Below are 23,040 nucleotides of genomic sequence, written 5' to 3' on the forward strand. Positions count from 1 at the left end.
GAAACGCTCTGAATTTATGAATGGACAATCTGACAATGCTCTGAATTTACGAACGCCCAGGGCGCACTCCGATCTCACTCTGGCACTCTAGATTGAATTTACGAACACACCCCTTGTGTGTGGATTTGATTTCGCGCCAAACAACATTATTCCACGCGCGAGTTTGCTCTCGGTAAACATATACTTGTACGGACGTCCTATTCATATTAATGTAATTCCGTTGTAAGTCCCTCCACAAGAATGGAATCAAACATGTCTGAACAATTCTTTGAAATTGACAATTTCGGCCTGGAGTTGTTGGAAAATGTTGATATGATGATGGAACCTCAACACAGCCATGGGGAAGTCAGCAGGTAGGCCTATTTTTCTTTCTACACCGTGTGATTCACAGACAGCCCTTGCGGATGTGATATCCTTGCCTAGGCTAGGTCTATCTACAGCACAGTTTGATAAGGCTGGTGTGGGCCAGAGCACATAGCCTAGGCTATTAGGTTACATATAAATATCTTATTATAATCTACACAATATCAAGCCTAGTGGTTAGAGCGTTGAGCCAGTAATCAAAAGGTTGCTGGTTTGAATCCCCGAGTTGACAAGGTAAAAATCTGTCCTTCTGAACAAGGCAATTAACCCACTGGGGCGTGTTTGTAAATAACAAGTTGTTCCTAACTGACTTGCCTAACGTTAGTGCTTGTAGTTTTTACTATGCCTTAGTCTTTATTTTCATAATTGAGTTGAAACTTTAAAGGATACATTTTATGCTTATGAAAAAATGATAGGATTGTTTGAATCAGTTTTGAATTTGTGGTCCACCGATTTTCCCATTAGTTACTGGCTACTACTAATTAAACCTATCACCAAGGTTTATTTGGTCATTTCTTATGTTCAGCCAGGAAGTTTTAATCCTCATTGAAAAGGTGATTCTAGAGATAGTCACCAGTCTGTCCAAAGATGAAGCTCCAGTTTTGGTCCTACCCAACCGATCCAGCTGGGCCAATGTAAGGTAAGCCACTCACTTTGTTACTATAATGTCTAGCTTTTGGGCCATACTCACTCTGTTTGACCTTTAGCAAGGTAAACATGTAAATCTGTACAACAGATGTCTTATTTATGTTATGTAAATACAGTATAACCCAGTAACGTTACATTTGAAATAAGTGGTCATGTTGTGTAAACTGAACTTTGCACTCAATTTGATAAATCAGGTCCTGCAACTGGTCTAAATTGCTGTTAAATGCATTTGGAGAAAATCCTTTAGTTCTTTGATCTCTCATTATATCTGAATGTGTAAGAGAGCTAAGAAGTCCAAAGGGATTTGTGGGGTAGAAATTGTGTCAATAGAATCACCTAAAGTTTTGAACCGTAATCCTTGAAGCTGAAATAACTTCCTGACTGAATAGGTGTCAGTTTGATTAAATATTTAAAAAGCACCAGCTACACATACAAACACACACACAAATCTGGCAGTTTGTGGAGGTCTTTAATGTGCACAGGCTGTGGAGATTTCATGCTTAGAACAAAGTGAACTGTCTGGTTGAGTCTACATCAAACCTCCTGACAGCTTAAAGCACATTCTGGCTCGGCCCTTTCAAATGTGAGAATCCCACAGATAGGGAGGCAAAGGTTTCACAGAGGAAATGCAGTCGAGGTATGGGGGAGGCCTATCACAGGTAGCCCCCAGGGTTTGGGATTCTTCTAGGAAGGATCATAAAGGTAGCGGGCTCCTTTACAAAGCTGATCAAAGATAGGAGACCAAATGTTCAGATTTTGTAAATAATTAATCATTTTTTTGTCTTCATTCCCAACTTTGAGTTTTGACAACGCCGTTGGCCTTCAAATGACTTCAGGAAGTTCTGTCACCACAGTTCGGAGCAACTGTTCCTCGTCTGTCACTAAATTTGGTGAGAAGAAAGACACACCACTGCCCCCCCCCTCTCTCACTTCCCCCTTCCCTCAGCTGTGCACAGAAAAAGTGACATTATTTAAATTCACAAACTTTAAACTACTCTAAGGAATTTAATCAGCCCTACTTCATGTGGCTTTCATTCTTATCCTATCTGGGCTTACATGAACTAATTGCAAAAACTGCAACGACATGGTATGTCTTATGCCGCTGACAGACAGAAATATTATGGTCAGAGAAGCTTTCCTGGATCAGTGTTATTCACTATGGATTTCATTATCCATCCTAAAGAAAATCCTGAATTAACTACTTTGATGATGAAATTACCTATCATCAGATATCATAGGGGATTGATTGAAAGGTTTCCTAGACTGTACTGGTATATTACAATATACTGGTAGCCTATAATAGATGTTTAACTGGGTTTTCTATGCAGGGCACATTCTCAAGGTTCTATCCACCATCTACAAACTTGTGCAGAGCAACGTATATGCCACAAAAAGGTAATGTCTTGTCAGATAGCCAACGCATAAAAAAATACTTTCTTGTCTTAACACCAGTACTTTGAGAAGTAGTTCTCTTGTTTCCACAGGGACATCTATTACAACGACACACAGCTTTTTGGTTCACAGAGGACTGTCGATTCCATTGTGGATGACATCTCCTGCATGCTCAAGGTTCCACGCAGAAGACTACATGTGGTGTGTATATAGTACAGTGCCTTGCGAAAGTATTCGGCCCCCTTGAACTTTGCGACCTTTTGCCACATTTCAGGCTTCAAACATAAAGATATAAAACTGTATTTTTTTGTGAAGAATCAACAACAAGTGGGACACAATCATGAAGTGGAACGACATTTATTGGATATTTCAAACTTTTTTAACAAATCAAAAACTGAAAAATTGGGCGTGCAAAATTATTCAGCCCCCTTAAGTTAATACTTTGTAGCGCCACCTTTTGCTGCGATTACAGCTGTAAGTCGCTTGGGGTATGTCTCTATCAGTTTTGCACATCGAGAGACTGAAATTTTTTCCCATTCCTCCTTGCAAAACAGCTCGAGCTCAGTGAGGTTGGATGGAGAGCATTTGTGAACAGCCGTTTTCAGTTCTTTCCACAGATTCTCGATTGGATTCAGGTCTGGACTTTGACTTGGCCATTCTAACACCTGGATATGTTTATTATTGAACCATTCCATTGTAGATTTTGCTTTATGTTTTGGATCATTGTCTTGTTGGAAGACAAATCTCCGTCCCAGTCTCAGGTCTTTTGCAGACTCCATCAGGTTTTCTTCCAGAATGGTCCTGTATTTGGCTCCATCCATCTTCCCATCAATTTTAACCATCTTCCCTGTCCCTGCTGAAGAAAAGCAGGCCCAAACCATGATGCTGCCACCACCATGTTTGACAGTGGGGATGGTGTGTTCAGCTGTGTTGCTTTTACGCCAAACATAACGTTTTGCATTGTTGCCAAAAAGTTCAATTTTGGTTTCATCTGACCAGAGCACCTTCTTCCACATGTTTGGTGTGTCTCCCAGGTGCCTTGTGGAAAACTTTAAACAACACTTTTTATGGATATCTTTAAGAAATGGCTTTCTTCTTGCCACTCTTCCATAAAGGCCAGATTTGTGCAATATACAACTGATTGTTGTCCTATGGACAGAGTCTCCCACCTCAGCTGTAGATCTCTACAGTTCATCCAGAGTGATCATGGGCCTCTTGGCTGCATCTCTGATCAGTCTTCTCCTTGTATGAGCTGAAAGTTTAGAGGGACGGCCAGGTCTTGGTAGATTTGCAGTGGTCTGATACTCCTTCCATTTCAATATTATCGCTTGCACAGTGCTCCTTGGGATGTTTAAAGCTTGGGAAATCTTTTTGTATCCAAATCCGGCTTTAAACTTCTTCACAACAGTATCTCGGACCTGCCTGGTGTGTTCCTTGTTCTTCATGATGCTCTCTGCGCTTTTAACGGACCTCTGAGACTATCACAGTGCAGGTGCATTTATACGGAGACTTGATTACACACAGGTGGATTGTATTTATCATCATTAGTCATTTAGGTCAACATTGGATCATTCAGAGATCCTCACTGAACTTCTGGAGAGAGTTTGCTGCACTGAAAGTAAAGGGGCTGAATAATTTTGCACGCCCAAATTTTCAGTTTTTGATTTGTTAAAAAAGTTTGAAATATCCAATAAATGTCGTTCCACTTCATGATTGTGTCCCACTTGTTGTTGATTCTTCACAAAAAAATACAGTTTTATATCTTTATGTTTGAAGCCTGAAATGTGGCAAAAGGTCGCAAAGTTCAAGGGGCCGAATACTTTCGCAAGGCACTGTATGTGAGTGTGTGTGTGTGCGTTTGTGAGAGTACAATTTCAGTTCAAGAGGAGGCAACAATGGCCTGATATTGAATAGAATCATACTAAAACATTTGGAAATACCTTTTGATACGACATGTTATGATTAGTTCAGGGCTAACACATGAAAGCACTCAGTTATTTTCATATTTTTTGCCTATTTTCTGCCTCGTACAGGAAGCAACTGTGTATATATTTTCCATGATTTCCATGATCAAAGAGCAAGAAATTCAACTTGACTCAAAAGCATTGTCGTTTGTGTGTGCACGTGTGTGTGAGTTTATTAACGGTCTCCAGCTAGCTACGTCCAAGGGCTTCATCTCAGGTGATCTGTGTTACCTGGAGGAGGACAGCACCAAGGTGGACTGCCACTCCAACTCCACTGTAAATCCCACTAACACTAAATACATTCCCCCAACATCTCAGCATCGTCACAGTATGGTCATATGCCTGTTGAATATGCATATAATGTCAGGGAAAGGGACAGGGGGTTACCTAGTCAGTTGTACAACTGAAATGTGTCTTCCGCATTTAACCCAACTCTTCTGAATCAGAGAGGTGTGGGGGGCTACCTTAATCGACATCCACGTCTTCGGCGCCCGGGGAACAGTGGGTTAACTGCCTTGTTCAGGGGTTAGATACCTATAATGTTACAATATACAGTATCATCATTCGCCATGAATGTTTAACAGTGCTAAACCTCTCCCATTTCAATTACATAACAGAGGTCTCTAGTCTCAGCCAAACTGAATAAATCCTGTGTTCACCTCTTTCTGCTCACAATTTCCAGGTTCAACCAATGAACTAATCACTCAGTTTATAGAATAATTGTTCAGAAAACCAAAAAAACTCACTGTTTACTTGTATTCTATCTACTGTTTGTGGGTTGCATAAATCAACTGACACCCAAACAACTAGATTCATTTCTCATTATATGTTTTGTTGTTGTTTGAAAGCTAACAGTAATTTGCTATGTTGATAATTGTGTCTCTTAATTGTGTTCTCAGGCTACTCCAGTCTCTTCTAATGTTGGCGGAATCAGGAGTATCCTTATAATCATGCCAGAACTCATATTTCAGCAATATTGTAAAGAGTTTGTAAGACTTCCTTCCTCTTTTAACTAACTCCTCCCACTCTCATCTATTGGTGAGGAAGAGTCCATCAGTCATGTTTGTGTTCACCTTGACCTGTTCTCCAGACATTGTGTCATCTGCTAAGTTTGTTTTGATAGTGGAGAAGGACGCTACCTTCCAGAAACTGCTCGATTATGACTTTTGCACCAAGTTATGTCCTTGCATCATGATCACAGTATGTCCTACTTGTGGTTTTCTTTTGAGCTTTTGCTTTAAATGTAATGTGTTAATCATGTGACTTATTGTAAATCTGTTATGTGTTTGTGTCAGGGTAAAGGTGTCCCAGATGTGAACAGCAGGCTGATGGTGAGAAAGCTTTGGGATACCCTGCACATCCCTATATTTGCTCTGGTGGATGCTGACCCTTACGGTAATACTCTCCACTCTTTTATCCTATCAAAGACACACACACACACACACACACACACACACACACACACACACACACACACACACACACACACACACACACACACACACACACACACACACAGGGGTTGCGTGTCCTGCTTAGCCAACAGGCCTCTCTGATGTGTCAGGGTGGTTAGAATGGGGATTGTGTTGGCGTGCTCTAGCCCAGTGGAATCATCACACTGGGGCCCCTGGACTCACTGACACTGACTGTCCCTCTCCACACAGTACCTCTCTGCTCCCCTCCGCTCTCCTCACATCACATTGCGAGTCGCATGTGTAACACTTTACTTTGTTCTCTGTCCCCTTAGCTACATATCTCAGAGGATAATTGCTCTGGTATGGTGGTGATTGTATCGTGTCTCTTTCTCTAATTTTCCCAGGCATTGAGATCATGTGCATCTACAAGTACGGATCAGTGGTGAGTCCTGCCATGCCTGTGTATTTCTGTACATTATCCAACGTGGCTTGTGCAGTGTCTCGGTGCAAGAAATATGTAATTATTCTGGTCTTTAAGTTGAAAAGGGGGAGCAGTCAACCATATCTGAGCATTTGAAGTGACATGAAGGGTAAAAGTAAAGTGATTGCGTGGGATCTCATTTGTGTGAGGTTTTTGTGTGTGAGTGCATTTATGATCATGTGTGTTTCTGGTTTATATGATTATACCCCAGGTGGACTTGTGTGTCTGAATGTGTGTGTGATTTTATGTACGATATGCATGTCAGTGGCTTTCAAAAGTATTCACACCCCTAGGCATTTTTCCTATTTTGTTGCCTTACAACCTGGAATTAACATGGATGTTTTGGGGTTTGTATCATTTGATTTACATAACATGCCTACCACTTTGAAGATGCAAAATATTTTTTCTTGTGAAACAAAAAAACTGAAAACTTGAGCGTGCATAACTATTCACCCCCCCCCCAAACTCAATTACAGCTGCAAGTCTCTTGGTGTATGTCTCTATAACCTTGGCACATCTAGCCACTGGGATTTTTGCCCATTCTTCAAGGCAAAACTGCTCCAGCTCCTTCAAGTTGGATTGGTTCCGCTGGTGTACAGCAATCTTTAAGTCATACTACAGACTCTCAATTGGATTAAGGCCTGGTCTTTGACTAGGCCATTCCAAGACATTTAAATGTTTCCCGTTAAACCACTTGAGTGTTGCTTTAGCAGTATGCTTAGCGTCATTGTCCTGCTGGAAGGTGAACCTCCGTCCCAGTCTCAAATCTCTGGAAGACTGAAACAGGTTTCCCTCAAGAATTTCCCTGTATTTAGCGCCATCCATCATTCCTTCAATTCTGACCAGTTTCCCAGTCCCTGCTGATAAAAAAACATCATAAAACATCATATTAACATGGACACATACCACGCTGCACATTGGTCTTATCTTGACTACTCCTCGTCAGAGGAGGCTGAATTACGTTACAGCCACCACCATGCTTCACTGTGGTGTTCTCGGGGTGATCAGAGGTGTTGTGTTTGCGCCAGACATAGCGTTTTCCTTGATGGCCAAAAAGCTCAATTTTAGTCTCATCTGACCAGAGTACCTTCTTCTATATGTTTGGGGAGTCTCCCACATGCCTTTTGGCGAACACCAAATGTGTTTGCTAATTTTTTTCTTTAATCAATGGCTTTTTTTCTGTCCACTCTTCTGTAAAGCCCAGCTCTGTGGATTGTAAGGCTTAAAGTGGTCCTGTGGACAGATACTCCAATCTCCGCTGTGGAGCTTTGCATCTCCTTCAGGATTATCTTTGGTGTCTTTGTTGTCTCTCTGATTAATGCCCCTTTGCCTGGTCCGTGAGTTTTGGTGGGCGGCCCTCTCTTGGCAGGTTTGTTGTGGTGCCATATTCTTTCCATTTTTTTATAATGGATTTAATGGTGCTCCGTGGGATGTTCAAAGTTTCTGATATTTTTTTATAACCCAACCCTGATCTGTACTTCTCCACAACTTTGTTCCTGACCTGTTTGGAGAGCCCCTTGGTCTTCATGGTGTCGCTTGCTTGGTGGTGCCCCTTGCTTAGTGGTGTTGCAGACTCTGGGGCCTTTCAGAACAGGTGTGTGTATATATATGTATGTATATATATATATATATATATATATATATATATATATATACACCTGTTCTGAAAGGCCCCAGAGTCTGCAACACCACTAAGCAAGGGGCACCATATATATATATATATATATATATATATATATATATATATGTATATACTGTATGTCTCATATGTATATGAGAGATCATGTGATACTTAGATTGCACACAGGTTGACTTTATTTAACTAATTATGTGACTTCTGAAGGTAATTGTTTGCACCAGATCTTATTTAGGGGCTTCATAGCAAAGGGGGTGAATACATATGCACGCACCACTTTTCCGTTTAGTTTTTTTAAATAATTTTTGAAACAAGTTATTTTTTTCATTTCACTTCCAGTTTGAATTATTTTGTGTATGTCCATTGCATGAAATCCAAATAAAAATCAATTTAAATTACAGGTTGTAATGCAACAAAATAGGAAGAACAACCAAAGGGCATGAATACTTTTGCAAGGCACTGTATATTGTTGTATGTATTCACATAAGTGTGTTTTATGCACAGTTTGTCAACTTGTCGATCTGTCTGGTTGTGTATTGACATGTTTCTGTGTGTGTGTATCTTTCCCCTCAGGCCATGTCATTTGAGGCCCACAGTTTGACCGTCCCCAGCATTATGTGGCTAGGCCTCCTCCCCTCTGACCTCCAGAGGTTTGGAGACAACCACTCGCTACGTCCTCCTTCCTCCTCCCTACCTCTAATTGGGATTATATTCTGGGGATTTGGAGATTGTTTGTTTTGATTTCTGTTGCTGTTGCCATTGCTTGTTTCTCTGTCCCTGAGGAGCTGTTTTGGAGTGTATATTGAGTTTTAAGTATATGTCAGCTAGAGCAGTCTTAGCCTGAAAAGGGGGTTTTGACATAAGTCAAGTTTAATTGTAGTCTGCAAGCCTGCTCCTCCAAAGACTCTAACTGTACAGTACATAATCAAAAGCATCCACATTTTATACAGTTTGGACAGAAATGGAGAGAGCCGTAACTTTGTGTCAGGATATTTCCTTTGCTTCAGTTGTAGCAACATAATTATTATTTCTATCTTAATATGGTCATTCAGAAGACCATCATCCAAAGCTATTTACAGTTAAGATATTTTTGTATATGTCTCATAATATCTCTTGAACTAACTGAATTGAAAACTTACTGATCATAACCCTTCTGTACTTTAGATTGAGAGTACCTGAGGATGCTCTGATCCCCCTCACACAGAGAGACCAGAATAAACTGACCAGCCTGCTGAAGAGACCCTACTTGGCCTGCCAACCTGCCTGGCAGAGAGAGGTCAGAAGGGGAGGGCTACCTTTTATGAGTGGTTTACATACAATACAAATATGGAAAGGGAGAATGTGTGCAGTCAGTCTGTTATTAGAGATAAGGGGGAAGAAAGTTAAAGAAGGTAATGTGTGCAGTCAATCAAATTTATTTATAAAGCCCTTCTTACATCAGCTGATGTCACAAAGTGCTGTACCTAAACCCGGCCTAAAACCCCAAACAGCAAGCAATGCAGGTGTAGAAGCACGATGGCTAGGCAAAACTCCCTAGAAAGGCTTGAACCTAGGAAGAAACCTAGAGAGGAACCAGGCTATGAGGGGTAGCCAGTCCTCTTCTGGCTGTACCGGGTGGAGATTATAACAGAACATGGCCAAAATGTTCAAATATTCATAGATGACCAGCAGGGTCAAATAATAATAATCACAGTGGTTGTAGAGGGTGCAACAAGTCAGAACCTCGGGAGTAAATTTCAGTTGGCTTTTCATAGCCGATCATTCAGAGGATCTCTACCGCTCCTGCAGTCTCTTGAGAGTTGAAAACAGCAGGTCTGGGACAAGGTAGCATGTCCGGTGAACAAGTCAGGGTTCCATAGCAGCGGGCAGAACAGTTGAAACTGGAGCAGCAGCACAACTTGGTGGACTGGGGACAGCAAGGCCAGGTTAATTTAGTGCTTTGTCCGCGTACCCGGAAAGTAGAGCATTGCAGTAGCCTAACCTCGAAGTGACAAAAGCATGGATTAATTTTTGGACAAAGTTCCTGATTTTTGCAATGTTTTGTAGATGGAAAAAAGCAGTCCTTGAAACAGTCTTGATATGTTCGTCAAAAGAGATCAGGGTCAGTAACGCCGAGGTCCTTCACTTTTTTTTTAGACTGTACAACCAACCATCAAGCTTAATTGTCAGATTCAACAGAATATCTCTTTGTTTCTTGGAACCTAGAACTATCTTCTCTGTTTTATCTGAGTTTAAAAGTAGAACATTTGCCTCCATCCACTTCCTCATGTCTGAAACACAGGCTCCCAGGGAGGGCAATTATGGGGCTTCACCATGTTTCATCGAAATGTACAGCTGTGTGTCATCCGCATAGCAGTGAAAGTTAACATTATGTTTCCGAATGACATCACCAAGAGGTAAAATATATAGTCAAAACAATAGTGGTCTTAAAACGGAGCCTTGAGGAACATCGGAATTTACAGTTGATTTGTCAGAGGACAATGCATCTATAGAGACAAACTGATATCTTTCCGACAGATAAGTTCTAAACCAGGCCAGAACTTGTCTGTGTAGACCAATTTGGGTTTCCAATCTCTCCAAAAGAATGTGGTGATCGATGGTATCAAAAGCAGTACTAAGGTCTAGGAGCACGAGGACAGATGCAGAGACTGCAGTCAGTCTGTTATTAGAGATAAGGGTGAAGAAAGTTTTAGAAGATATTTCAGCTTATGAAACATGGGACCAACACTTTACATGTTGTATTTATATTTTTGTTCTGTGGTAGATAAGATCACACCTGGTGGTCCAGGATGAACTCTGTTTGCTCATCTTACTCTTGCACATCTCTTAAGACATGTTTTGTCCTTGTTGCAGATGGAAATGATGCAACGGAGCAAGGTGAAAGCTGAGATCCAGTCCCTGGCCTCCATAGCCCCTGATTTCCTCAGCCGCGTCTACCTGCCAAACAAGCTGCGCTACGGGGGCTGGATATGATCACACACTGCCCCTCTGTGGATGGTGGGATGTGGGATTTGATTTTCCTGGATTCAAGCGTGTATGGATGTGGTACAGTTGCAGTGTGTCTGTCTGTGCATATGTCAGTTAAGTCTGTCACATACAACATGATACAACATTGTACATCACATGTTTATATTATTGACTATTTTAGGTCATTATATTATATGACCTAAAAATTGTACTAAATTATTCCAGATTAGAGTATCAGTCCACCTTAAGTGGCCAATTGACTGTGTCCTTGATGGTAATGTATCTGTGGATACTAAAAAAGTTAATTTTCTGCCACTTGTTGTTAATCAAGTAAAATAAAAGGTTATTTGTCACATGGTTCATAAATAACAGGTTTAGCAGGGAAATGCTTACTTGCATCAACAGTGAAGAGATGACTCGGGGATGCTGGCTTTATAGGCAGAGTTCCTCTGTCCAGTGTCATTGTTCTTCTTCCCATCTTAATCTTTTCTTTTTATTGGCCAGTCTGAGATATGGATTTTTCTTTGCAACTCTGCCTAGAAGGCCAGCATCCCGCGGAGTCACCTTTCACTGTTCACATTGAGACTGGTGTTTTGCGTGTACTATTTAATGAAGCTGCCAGTTGAGGACTTGTGAGGCATCTGTTTCTCAAATTAGACCCTCTAATGTATTCTTGCTCAGTTGTGCACCGAGGCCCCCCAATCCTCTTTCTATTTGTGTTAGAGCCAGTTTGCTCTGTTCTGTGAAGGGAGTAGTACACAGCGTTGTAGATCTTGGCAATTTCTCACATGGAAAAAGCCTTCATTTCTCAGAACAAGAATAGACTGAGTTTCAGAAGAAAGTTATTTGTTTCTGGCCATTTTGAGCCTGTAATCGAACCAACAAATGCTGATGCTCCAGATACTCAACGAGTCTAAAGGCCAGTTTTAATGCCACTAATCAGAATAACAGTTTTCATCTGTGCTAACATAATTGCAAAAGGGTTTTCTAATGATCAATTAGCCTTTTAAAATTATAAACTTGGATTAGCTAACACAACGTGCCATTGGAACACAGGAATGATGGTTGCTGATAATGGGCCTCTGTACACCTATGTAGATATTCATTATTTTTTTTAATCAGCTGTTTCCAGCTACAATAGTCATTTACAACATTAACAATGTCTACACTGTTTTTCTGATCAATTTGATGTTTTTTTAATGGACAAAAAAGTGATTTTCATTCAAAAACAAGGACATTTCTAAGTGACCCCAAACTTTTAAACGGTAGTGTACATATACAGTTGAAGTCGGAAGTTTCCATACACCTTAGCCAAATACATTTAAACTCAGTTTGTCACAATTCATGCCATTTAATCCTAGTAAAAAAATCCCTGTCTTAGGTCAGTTAGGATCACCACTTTATTTTAAGAATGTGAAATGTGAGAATGATTCATTTCAGCTTTTATTTCCTTCATCACATTCCCAGTGGGTCAGAAGTTTACATACACTCAATTAGTATTTGGTAGCATTGCCTTTAAATTGTTTAACTTGGGTCAAACATTTTGGGTAGCCTTCCACAAGCTTCCCACAATTTGGGTGAATTTTGGCCCATTCCTCCTGACAGAGCTGGTGTAACGGAGTCAGGTTTGTTGGCCTCCTTGCTCGCACACGCTTATTCAGTTCTGCCCACAAATTTATTTGGGATTGAGGTCAAGGCTTTGTGATGGCCATAGTGATGGACATAATTTTCTGGAATTTTCCAAGCTGAAGGCACAGTCAATTTAGTGTATGTTAACTTCTGACCCACTGGAATTGTGATACAGTGAGTTATAAGTGAAATAATCTGTAAACAATTGTTGGAAAAATACCATGTGTCATGCACAAAGTAGATGTCCTAACCGACTTGCAAAAACTATAGTTTGTTATCAAGAAATTTGTGGAGTGGTTGAAAAATGAGTTTTAATGACTCCAACCTAAGTGTATGTAATCTTCCGACTTCAACTGTAGGTTGGGGTGAAGTATTGTCTAAAGTTGTTTTGGTCTCATGGAAGTATTGACTGGTCTAGTTCTAGGGAGGCGTTGCAGACTTTACTTTCCATAGAGGACAATGCTATGATATCATCAAACAAATCCTGTCGGTGTATTTAGGCACTGTGATATACAGACACTAGCTGCTAGTAATTGTGCACCCAGATTCTTGTGGCCACTAGTCAAAGGTAATGCCTCCACCCGTTTCCTTCTGTGAGTACCATTTTTCTATACCATTTATGCTATTGTAATGTGGTCATGAAAAAGTTTTTAAACAATAATATGTAACACCATATAATGACTAGTATGTGCCACCAGATGGAGACAGTGATCATTGGTGCTTATGAAACATAATTTTCATTATGAAACACTTAACTACAAAGTCAGATTTCAGAGTTACAAAGTCAAAATTGGCACCCAAACAAAAAACGTTTGCTTTTTGGTATTCATTTAAGGTTAGGTATACGGTTGGCAGTGTGGTTAGGGTTAGGTTTCAAATAAAATGTTAAGAAGATAAATTGAAATGTTCGGGGTTTATGATTTAATGGCTATAGCAGCTATTGACGACCCTTTGGCAGGCGTGGCTCCTTGCGTTTAAAACAGCGCCGACGTCATCAGACAGAGTGTTGTTGAAACCCAGGCAGAGTGTGAGAACGAGACCAGAGAAACTTCAATTGGTAAACAAACGATATTTGAAAACCAATAACTGCACGGAATGTGCACCGTTTAACTAGGTAGCTAGCTAGCCAGCTTGCTTATGCCAGGTAGTGGCTTCGCTGGACTGTTGTAGCATGCGCATCCTCCATCAGTTATCCACAACTAACGTTAGCTGGTTAGCTAGCCACAGACAGTCTGGATAATAATCAGACAAGTTTGACCTTGATCTCTTTTCGCTGCTAATCAGAGAGAAAGTAGAGACGTTATCACGTTGTGGACGCTGCCAAATAGAAGGGTATTAGAAGTAGAGCATGGCTCCGATTTTTGTTTGTGTGTAAATGTTGTTTCTGCTCTGAGTATGGTGACGATTGGTTCTAGCTACCTTCTAGTGTTCAATCAGAAAGTTGTCTAACCACAAAATTGCATTGCTTTTTGAAGGAAGCCTACAAACTGTTGCAGTAAGTATTGTTGAAAGTAAGTAAGCTATAGTTTTGTCAATTAAATCATATCAATGTTGAAGCTCACAGATAATATTTTATCACCGAGTTTGTTTTGACCATTGGTAAATGTTGATTCATGTAGGTATGTCTAAGAGACCTCTATCAAATTTAGATAGGGTAACTAATCATGCCATATAGCACCCAGCTAATTGGCTTATGACATTTACAGTGACTGCTTATAGCAGTGACTAGGTCTATAGTATAGCTATGATTCCTGGGGGGGGGGGGCTGACTTGTTGCTAGATAGTCAGACCATAGTTACTTGATTCCTGGGGGGGGGGGGGGGGCTGACTTGTTGCTAGATAGTCAGACCATAGTTACTTGATTCCTGGGGGGGGGGGGGGCTGACTTGTTGCTAGATAGTCAGACCATAGTTACTATTTAACAAAGACTGGCAATGGCTGTGGCTGTGCATACAGTGTCAGTGGATCTTTGCATTACATGAGCTGTGATGCAACATGGACCCACCCTCAGCCCCTGGTTTGATAAAGAGGGAAAATATAGATGGGATGGTAGTCCTAGGTTATATTACAATGATTCACTTGAACAGACAGATGGTTGTGCTGTCTTGTTTGGTAAGTATCCTCTCAGCTGTTGTAGTCTTATGTGTTGTTGTCCATGGTTTCAGGCAGGCTCTTGAGTGGCCCTCCTGTTTTTCCTCATGTCAAGGGCAGCTGACTACAAGCTGAACGAAAGTGATGCCTCGGGCTATGAGCATTTTACATCTACTCTTCTCTGTATGTTGGTTAGCTTAGTATCTGTTCAGTCATGTTTAGAAAGTTATTTTCCTTCTGTTCGGTCAAAGTGGAATGGGATTTTTTCAGGTAAGGAATGTTTGTTCGTTTTTAATGGCTGAGACTATTTGGACTTTTGAATTTCAACATCTTGGCATTGATCTTTATGCTCATGATAGGCTTTATTTTGGTTGTTCATATTCATAATACAATATAGCCTTGTCTTGTCTAAATGTCTGGTCTCTTTTTAGATCTCTTGAGGACTAATTGTTTTTGGACAAAGTTTTTGTTTCATTAGAATATTAATTTTAATTTCCTGCTCTTCATTTTCATGTTTTGTTTGAAGTTGGCGCGCAACTAGAGATGAAAGCCTGGTGACTCTAATTTGACCTCATGTGGGGCGGCAGGTAGCCTAGTGGTTAGAACGTTGGACTAGTAACGGAAAGTTTGCAAGATCGAATCCCCGAGCTGACAAGGTAAAAATCTGTTCTGCCCATGAACAAGGCAGTTAACCCACTGTTCCTAGGCTGTCATTGAAAATAAGAATTTGTTCTTAACTGACCTGCCTAATTAAATAAAGGTGAAAAAACAAACTGTGATGATAGTCAAAAGTAGCCTACACAGACAGAGCTTAGTGTGGTAGCCCCCCCCCCCCCCCCCAGCTTATATAAATAGATCTCCCCTGATCATATTTCACCGCCTCACCATATGCACCAAGCTCTACCATCCATCTGATCCGCTGTCAATCTGGGACCAGAAAGGAAATATTTTTTGATTCCGGTGATAGGCTAGACCAACATCTCTTCCTTTCTCCTTCCCAGATTCAGAGGGTCTAAGATGGACACTGTTATCCGCCGATGCCCCTTCCTGACTATGGTGCCCCGGGTGTTCCTGCAGCTGGCAGGGAAGTCATCCCTGGTTGGCTATGCCCTGAAGTGCCCTGTGATGATGGACCTGGCCTCACGCCCTCTGGCCAGAGCTCTCTCCTCTTCAGTCTCAGTGTCCACACCAACAAACGATGGTGAGCACATTAGTTCCCCATAGTCACTTACTATAAATGGTTTTAGATGGGCTACATTATGGATTTATTGCATAGAGATGCAATGTTGTGCTATTTTACTAATCTTGCTTGAGGCTTGCTTATGGTAGGGCTCAATGCTTCTTTGTAAAAAATTGTTCTTAATCAAATTACTGTGCAAATGTGACTGGTAACTCACCCATACAAATAGTCATAAATGTTACCTATTAGGGCTGTGAAGAATCTTACACTCAACAGCATTTATGCTCAACAGCATTTATTTTATTTTCATATTTTCCTCAGTGCCCAAATAGGCCTAAATAATTCAATAAAAGATAAATTAATGTATTTAAGTTAATCAAATATAAATCCTCCTCTTGTTGTCACTGTAGAGTCAGAGAAGGGGGTCCAGCTGCCCCTGGGCCACCCCATGCCCCTTGCTGGCCAGCCTGTGGGCTCCAAATGCCCCTTCCTGGTGGCTGAGATGGTGCAGAAGAACACCAGCGTGGTGAGGGAGGCCTGCATCGAGCTGTCAGAGGACGTACAGGACAGGGGCACCGTCCACACAGGTAAACATGTGACCTGTCTTTGACCTTCTCCACTCAGTTGTGTAAGCATAGGTCAGTGTGTTAATAAAGCTTGTTATGGATAGTCACCTTTCAAGGAATTTGTCATAGTGAAAATGTGTCATAGATGGAGTCTAGTTGATCACTCTTTAACAGTGTTTATCCCCCTTTATTGATACAGAGAAGTCCCAATTGGATCCCACTGTGGTGGACCTGATCAACGCTGACAGGGCTGACCTAGGCACCCTGAAAAACATGCTGAAACAGCGCTCCCCCAAGGTTTCTCACTTACTGCTAGACAACCTACCCAAAGGTAAGCACCTGCTCACATGTATCCTCTTACACTTGGGGCAAATGTTTCTTCTAAGCTGCGTGCGTAGAGAAGCACGAGATTCTACTTCCTTCAACTTTCTAGCATTTTCCCTGTTACTTAACACTGTCAACTTTCCCTTTACTGTGGGAATTGTGATGGAATCAACACAATATTAGCCACTTTCAATGCAACATACTGAAAGAAAACAAACTATACAAGACTTAGTATGCAAAACTAACTGCAAGATATTTTGTTGTAGGCAGAATGCAGCGGAGACTATGATTCTATTGCATTGACAGGCACTACTCAGGCCCATACTCTACACAATTCGCTGCGCCATAACCAATCAGAGCTGCAGTACGCCTATATGCAAATAGACCATTGCCAACAAATGTTGGCCATTCACTTTGAACTGGACTGTTTTACAGCATGAGCGGTTGCGCTTGTTTTGAGATCAAAGCGAAAGCTGCATGTATTGTAGCCACAAGTGCACATTTGTTCATATTCTTTGCTAGTTAGTGAGTTATTAGCCCAATTAAAGCTCATTTGTAGTCCGCAATGTGGGAGTTACTGCTTCCTACAAGAGCACAAAATGTGTACATTTCTAGCTGTCTTTGAAAAGCGAGTCATGTAAAGATATTTTTTTATGTCTTAAAGGGAAAGTTGTATTTTGAGACAGATTTGAATAAGCTACGTAGCCAATAGGCAGAGGGTGTCAATTTGTCTGATTCTTTGTAATAATGGCATGGGAATAATAATTCATTTTATTTGTATGTGTGTTACGAATCCCTTTTGGCCCGACAGTCTAGGGGGGATGGTAATGAGACGCGTAACATAACTCATGTAAATTATAATTGTGACAAAGTAAAAGTGGGAACGTAATAACCAGGACAACTGAAATCTACCGTCAAACTCAAGGTTTATTTGATAAACACACGGTAATGGGGGGAGCAGGAAAAGGGGCTGAGCTGGACCCAAGGAAAGAAACAAATATGCAAAAACACCCCTAAGCTAGACTAGCCTACTTTAACAACAGCTAACTAACCAAAAATACAGTGGGTGGTCCGCCCAGTTCTAACTAGTGTTTTTAACAAAGTTTACCTACGGGTAGTGTATGCCCATGGGCGACTTGTCTTGGTTTCCCCTTTTCTCACCAGCAAAACACCATAAGCAAAAACAATACTCACAGGAGATGACAAAGTGATTTGGAGGTGCTCAAACAAAAGAGGTTAATTAATACAGAGAGAGCGCGTGCAAAACCGAGGTCTACAAACATGGCATTTACAAAGAGATTGAGCTACTGAAATCTATGAAGAACAGAGATCTACCAACATGGGATTTACAAAGAGATTGAGCTCTAGAGCAAACAAATGATGGGGTTTTTAAACCATGGGGAAGGAACTGTGATAGGGTAGGAAACAGGAGGAGGTGTGTCTTCTGATTGATGGGTTGATTGTTGACTGATTGGGGAGTGATGATTTTCACCTGTGAGGGGAGAAGGAGAGAAAAGAAACACACACACACACAGGATACACACACAGGATAATGGTATCCGTAACAATGTGTAAAGTCGTTTCTTGAATCAAACAACACAACAAAATGTTCAGTCACCTCCTTGTCTCAAGGACAAGTGGAGAAACAGGTTAATGTCAAGCCCTACATCTTTAAACACCACACATTGGCTGTTACTGTAGGCTGAACGATAGAACTGCTATTTTCATGTTCAAATGTTATGTGATGCATTTTCGCCATAGTTTTTTTTGGTAGGCCACTCTGGTAAGCCTACATTATGATCAAATAGCCACGGTAGCCTACTTCGTCACTGTTAAAACTGTAACTTAAAGCTGGCACACCCTCCAGTGTTAACAGTAAACATGCGCCGGAAGTTGCACAGAATTTTCACAACATTGAAGTTTGCGCTCAGCAGAATTAGAGGGAACATTTCTTGGGGCTACATATTATATTTTTGTGTAACAATTGTTTGGGTACCCCTGATTTTAGAGGCTGCATCCAAACTACAGTCACAAAACCTTACACATCGTATTTATTTTGCAGCATCTGCCAACTTCCACTACGACAAGTTCTTTGAGAAAAAGATCGATGCCAGAAAGAAGGATCACAGCTACCGGGTGTTTAAGACAGTGAACCGGCGTGCCACGTCCTTTCCCATGGCAGACGACTACTCTGAGTCGCTCCTCATCAAGAGAGACGTTTCTGTGTGGTGCAGTAACGACTACCTGGGCATGAGCCGACACCCCCGCGTCAACCAAGCCATCATGTGTGTGGGTCATGCAGGTCACAGTAAATGTAGATGGTTGTTTAAGATGGATGGAGGTTGACTAGATGGGCGTCAGATCCTAGCCATAGGCATGCAGTTATAACACTATCTTAGAAATGTGGAGTTCCACTTGTAGTTTTCCAAAGAAGACAATTTCTTATCAAAGGCCTCTTCTCTTTCTTTAGGGATACATTACAGAAGCATGGGGCAGGAGCTGGAGGAACACGGAACATCTCAGGGACCAGTAAGTTCCATGTGGACCTGGAGTACGAGCTGGCCGACCTGCATGGCAAAGACGCTGCGCTGCTCTTCACTTCCTGCTTCGTGGCCAATGACTCCACGCTATTCACTCTGGCTAAGATTCTCCCAGGTACTGATACGGATTCTGAAACAACGGACTCAAACCTAGTAGTTTTTCATACACTTCTTCATTCCATGTTCTATAGTAGCTAAAAAATGACTGATTCTCCACTTTACATTATATTACATGCTAATGGACAAAATGATCTGTATAAAAACAACAACAAATGTTCCTGTTCCCAGGTTGTGAGATCTACTCCGATGCAGGGAACCATGCATCGATGATCCAGGGTATAAGGAACAGCGGGGCCAAGAAGTTCATCTTCCGTCACAACGATGTCAACCATTTACGAGAGCTGCTGCAGAAATCTGACCCTGCCACCCCCAAGATTGTGGCCTTTGAGACCGTGCACTCCATGGATGGTGGGTTTACGATTTGTTGCATTTAAAAAAATCAATATTATTATTTTTAAATTTAAACAAATCATAGAGACAGAATTAGAACCAAAAATATATAAAGAAAGCACTTTTCCTGATGTGTACTGCATATGCAAAACTTGCCTGTTATCAAATCTGATTGTGGGAATCTAAAGGAGGTTGTATTGTGGTTGTTTTCTAGGCGCAGTGTGTCCTCTGGATGAGATGTGTGACGTGTCCCATGAGTTTGGGGCCATTACGTTTGTGGACGAGGTACATGCTGTTGGCTTGTATGGGGCTAGGGGAGGCGGCATCGGCGACAGGGACGGCGTCATGCACAAAATGGACATAATCTCAGGAACTCTCGGTAAGATGACTTGGGGCTAGCTTATAAATTATAAGATGTCATTGCTATAGCACCTTCGTAGGTATTTGTCTTACACTCCCCCCACCCCCTTCAAATTAATATTGTTATGATCAAATATTTAACTCACCCAGACCATCAGATCAATTTAAAAGATCTTTACCTGGTTTATACCTTACCTCGTATATTCATTCCCCCATCCAGGTAAGGCATTTGGCTGTGTGGGCGGCTACATCGCTGGTACCAATGCCCTGGTAGACACGGTGCGCTCCTACGCAGCAGGCTTCATTTTCACTACCTCCCTGCCACCCATGCTGCTGGCTGGGGCCCGGGAGTCCATCCACACCCTGAAGGGGGAGGAGGGCCGTGTGCTGCGCAGGAAACACCAGAGGAGCGTCAAGCTGCTTCGCCAGATGCTGATGGATTCGGGCCTGCCCGTTGTCTACTGCCCCAGCCACATCATCCCTGTCCGTGTAAGACAGGCCTGTTAACCTCTCTGGGATATGTGGGACGGCAGCGTCCCACCTCGCCAACAGCCAGTGAAAGTGCAGGGCGCCAAATTCAAAACAAAAATCTCATAATTCAAATTCCTCAAGCATACAAGTATTTTACACCATTTTAAAAGATACATTTCTCGTTAATCCAGCGACAGTGTCTGATTTCAAAAATGCTTTACAGCGACAGCACCACAAATGATTGTTAGGTCACCACCAACTCACAGAAAAACACAGCCATTTTTCCAGCCAAAGAGAGGAGTCACAAAAAGCACAAATAGAGAGAAAATTAATCACTAACCTTTGATCTTCATCAGATGACACTCATAGGACTTTATGTTACACAATACATGTATGTTTTGTTCGATAAAGTGCATATTTATATAAAAAAATCTCATTTTACATTGGCGCGTTACGTTCAGTAGTTCTAAAACATGCGGTGATTGTGCAGAGAGCCACATCTATTTACAGAAATACTCATTATAGATGTTGATGAAAATACACGTGTTATACATTGAATTAGAGATATACTTATCCATAACCTTTCTAGCGCAGGCGTTCCGCTAGTGGAACCGATCGACAACATTCCGCTGAAAAGGCAGTGCGCGAAATTCAAAAATATATTTTTTGAAATATGTAACTTTCACACATTAACACATTTCACACATAAGTCCAATACAGCAAATGAAAGATAAACATCGTGTTAATCTACCCATCGTGTCGGATTTCAAAAATGCTTTACAGCGAAACATAATCATATGTTCTGCTTAAGTCCTCGCCAAGTCAGAAAAACACACAGCCATTTTTCCAGCCAAAGATAGGAGTCACAAAAAGCAGAAATATAGATAAAATGAATCACTAACCTTTGATCTTCATCAGATGACACTCATAGGACATCATGTTACACAATACATGTATGTTTTGTTCGATAATGTGATATTTATATCCAAAAATCTCAGTTTACATTGGTGCATTACGTGCAGTAATGTTTTGATTCCAAAACATCCGGTGATTTTGCAGAAATACTCATAATAAACATTTATAAAAGATACAATTGTTATTCACAGAATTAAAGACAGACTTCTCCTTAATGCAACCGCTGTGTCAGATTTCAAAAGAACTTTACGGAAAAAGCATAATCTGAGAACGGCACTCAGAGCACGATCCAGCCAGAGATATCCGCCATTTTGGAGTCAACAGAAGTTAGAGAGAACACCATAAATATTAACTTACCTTTGATCTTCATCAGAAGGCACTCCCAGTTCGACAATAAATGAGTGATTTGTTCCATAAAGTCCATAATTTATATCCAAATAGCCACTTGTTGTTAGCGTGTTCAGCCCAGTAATCCATCTTCATGAGGCGCAAGCACTTCGTCCAGACAAAAACTCGAAACGTTCCGTTACAGGTTGTAGAAACAAGTCAAACGATGTATGGAATCAATCTTTAGGATGTTTTTAACATAAAACATCAATAAGCTTCCAACCGGAGAATTCCTATGTCTGAAGAAAAGCACTGGAACAAGGGGTAACTCTGTCGGAAGCTAAAGACGGTTGACATCTAGTGGAAGCCTTAGGAAGTGCAACTTGACCCCATAGACACTGTGTATTCGGTAGGCCAAGCTTTGAAAAACTACAAACCTCAGATTTCCCACTTCCTGGTTGGATTTTTATCAGGTTTTTGCCTGCCATATGAGTTCTGTTATACACAGACATCATTCAAACAGTTTTTTAGAAATTTCAGAGCGTTTTCTATCCAATACTAATAATAATATGCATATATTAGCATCTGGGACAGAGTAGGAGGCAGTTCACTCTGTGCACGCTATTCATCCAAAAGTGAAAATGCTGCCCCCTATCCTAAAAAGGTTCATGCAACCGCTGTGTCAGATTTAAAAAAAACTTCACGGAAAAAGCAAACCATGCAATAATCTGAGTACAGCGTTCAGACAACAAAGCAGCCAAAAAGATATCCGCCATATTGGGTAGTCAACATTAGTCAGAAATAGCATTATAAATATTCACTTACCTTTGATCTTCATCAGAATGCACTCCCAGGAATCGCAGTTCCACAATAAATGTTTGTTTTGTTCGATAATGTCCATTTATGTCCAAATAGCTTCTTTTGTTAAGGCGTTTGGTAAACAAATCCAAAAGCGCGTTCAGGTCGCGCCGAACGTCAGACGAAAAGTTAAAAATGTTCCGTTACAGCCCGTAGAAACTTATCAAACTAAGTATAGAATCAATCTTTAGGATGTTTTTATCATAAATCTTCAATAATGTTCCAACCGGAGATTTCCTGTGTCTGTAGAAAAGCAATGGAACAAGAGCTAACTCTCTCGTGACCGCGCCTCAGAGCCTGTGGCACTCTGCCAGACACCTGGCTCATTCCTTTCATTCGGTGCCACGTCACAGTAGAAGCCTCAAACAAAGTTCTAAAGACTGTTGACATCTAGTGGAAGCCTTAAGAAGTGCAACATAACCAATATCCCACTGTATCTACAATAGGGTCTGAGTTAAACTAC

The 23,040-nt window shown here is 41.2% G+C and overlaps 2 protein-coding genes across 6 annotated transcripts in view; both read left to right on the forward strand.

Annotated features, from left to right (window-relative positions):
• Positions 1 to 23,040, forward strand: part of LOC139368786 (5-aminolevulinate synthase, non-specific, mitochondrial-like) — a 45,216-nt gene that overhangs the window by 21,126 nt on the left and 1,050 nt on the right. Inside the window, exons 1-11 of one of the 5 annotated variants that reach the window (XM_071108126.1) lie at positions 13,971 to 14,006; positions 14,661 to 14,769; positions 15,113 to 15,242; positions 15,588 to 15,787; positions 16,177 to 16,353; positions 16,532 to 16,663; positions 18,719 to 18,941; positions 19,127 to 19,311; positions 19,485 to 19,664; positions 19,861 to 20,025; positions 20,227 to 20,495. In XM_071108126.1, the coding sequence (XP_070964227.1) occupies positions 15,604 to 15,787; positions 16,177 to 16,353; positions 16,532 to 16,663; positions 18,719 to 18,941; positions 19,127 to 19,311; positions 19,485 to 19,664; positions 19,861 to 20,025; positions 20,227 to 20,495 (1,515 nt within the window). In that variant the 5' untranslated portion in view covers positions 13,971 to 14,006; positions 14,661 to 14,769; positions 15,113 to 15,242; positions 15,588 to 15,603. Of the gene's footprint in view, positions 1 to 13,416; positions 13,553 to 13,970; positions 14,007 to 14,660; positions 14,857 to 15,112; positions 15,243 to 15,587; positions 15,788 to 16,176; positions 16,354 to 16,531; positions 16,664 to 18,718; positions 18,942 to 19,126; positions 19,312 to 19,484; positions 19,665 to 19,860; positions 20,026 to 20,226; positions 20,496 to 23,040 lie in introns of those variants that run through there. The other 4 variants (XM_071108127.1, XM_071108125.1, XM_071108124.1 and 1 more) reach the window with 4 other exon arrangements.
• LOC139367721 (SPO11 initiator of meiotic double stranded breaks) lies at positions 136 to 11,197 on the forward strand. Its single transcript, XM_071106031.1, has 13 exons — positions 136 to 353; positions 890 to 1,003; positions 1,813 to 1,901; positions 2,340 to 2,406; positions 2,496 to 2,604; positions 4,557 to 4,643; positions 5,267 to 5,303; positions 5,458 to 5,567; positions 5,663 to 5,762; positions 6,187 to 6,224; positions 8,473 to 8,549; positions 9,064 to 9,175; positions 10,753 to 11,197. The coding sequence occupies exons 1-13, from the start codon at positions 241 to 243 to the stop codon at positions 10,870 to 10,872; spliced, it is 1,173 nt and encodes a 390-aa protein (XP_070962132.1). The 5' UTR covers positions 136 to 240; the 3' UTR covers positions 10,873 to 11,197.

Source organism: Oncorhynchus clarkii, chromosome 16 (assembly GCF_045791955.1).
Source record: "Oncorhynchus clarkii lewisi isolate Uvic-CL-2024 chromosome 16, UVic_Ocla_1.0, whole genome shotgun sequence".
In the NCBI taxonomy this organism is placed as follows: Eukaryota; Metazoa; Chordata; class Actinopteri; order Salmoniformes; family Salmonidae; genus Oncorhynchus; species Oncorhynchus clarkii.

Excerpts from the sequence above, each read along its gene's own strand:
- LOC139367721 (XM_071106031.1), top strand. The coding sequence starts at position 241 with ATGGAATCAAACATGTCTGAACAATTCTTTGAAATTGACAATTTCGGC. Across the intron at positions 2,605-4,556 it reads CACGCAGAAGACTACATGTG|CTAGCTACGTCCAAGGGCTT; the intron begins GTGTGTATATAG and ends AACGGTCTCCAG. Across the intron at positions 4,644-5,266 it reads ACTGCCACTCCAACTCCACT|GCTACTCCAGTCTCTTCTAA; the intron begins GTAAATCCCACT and ends TTGTGTTCTCAG.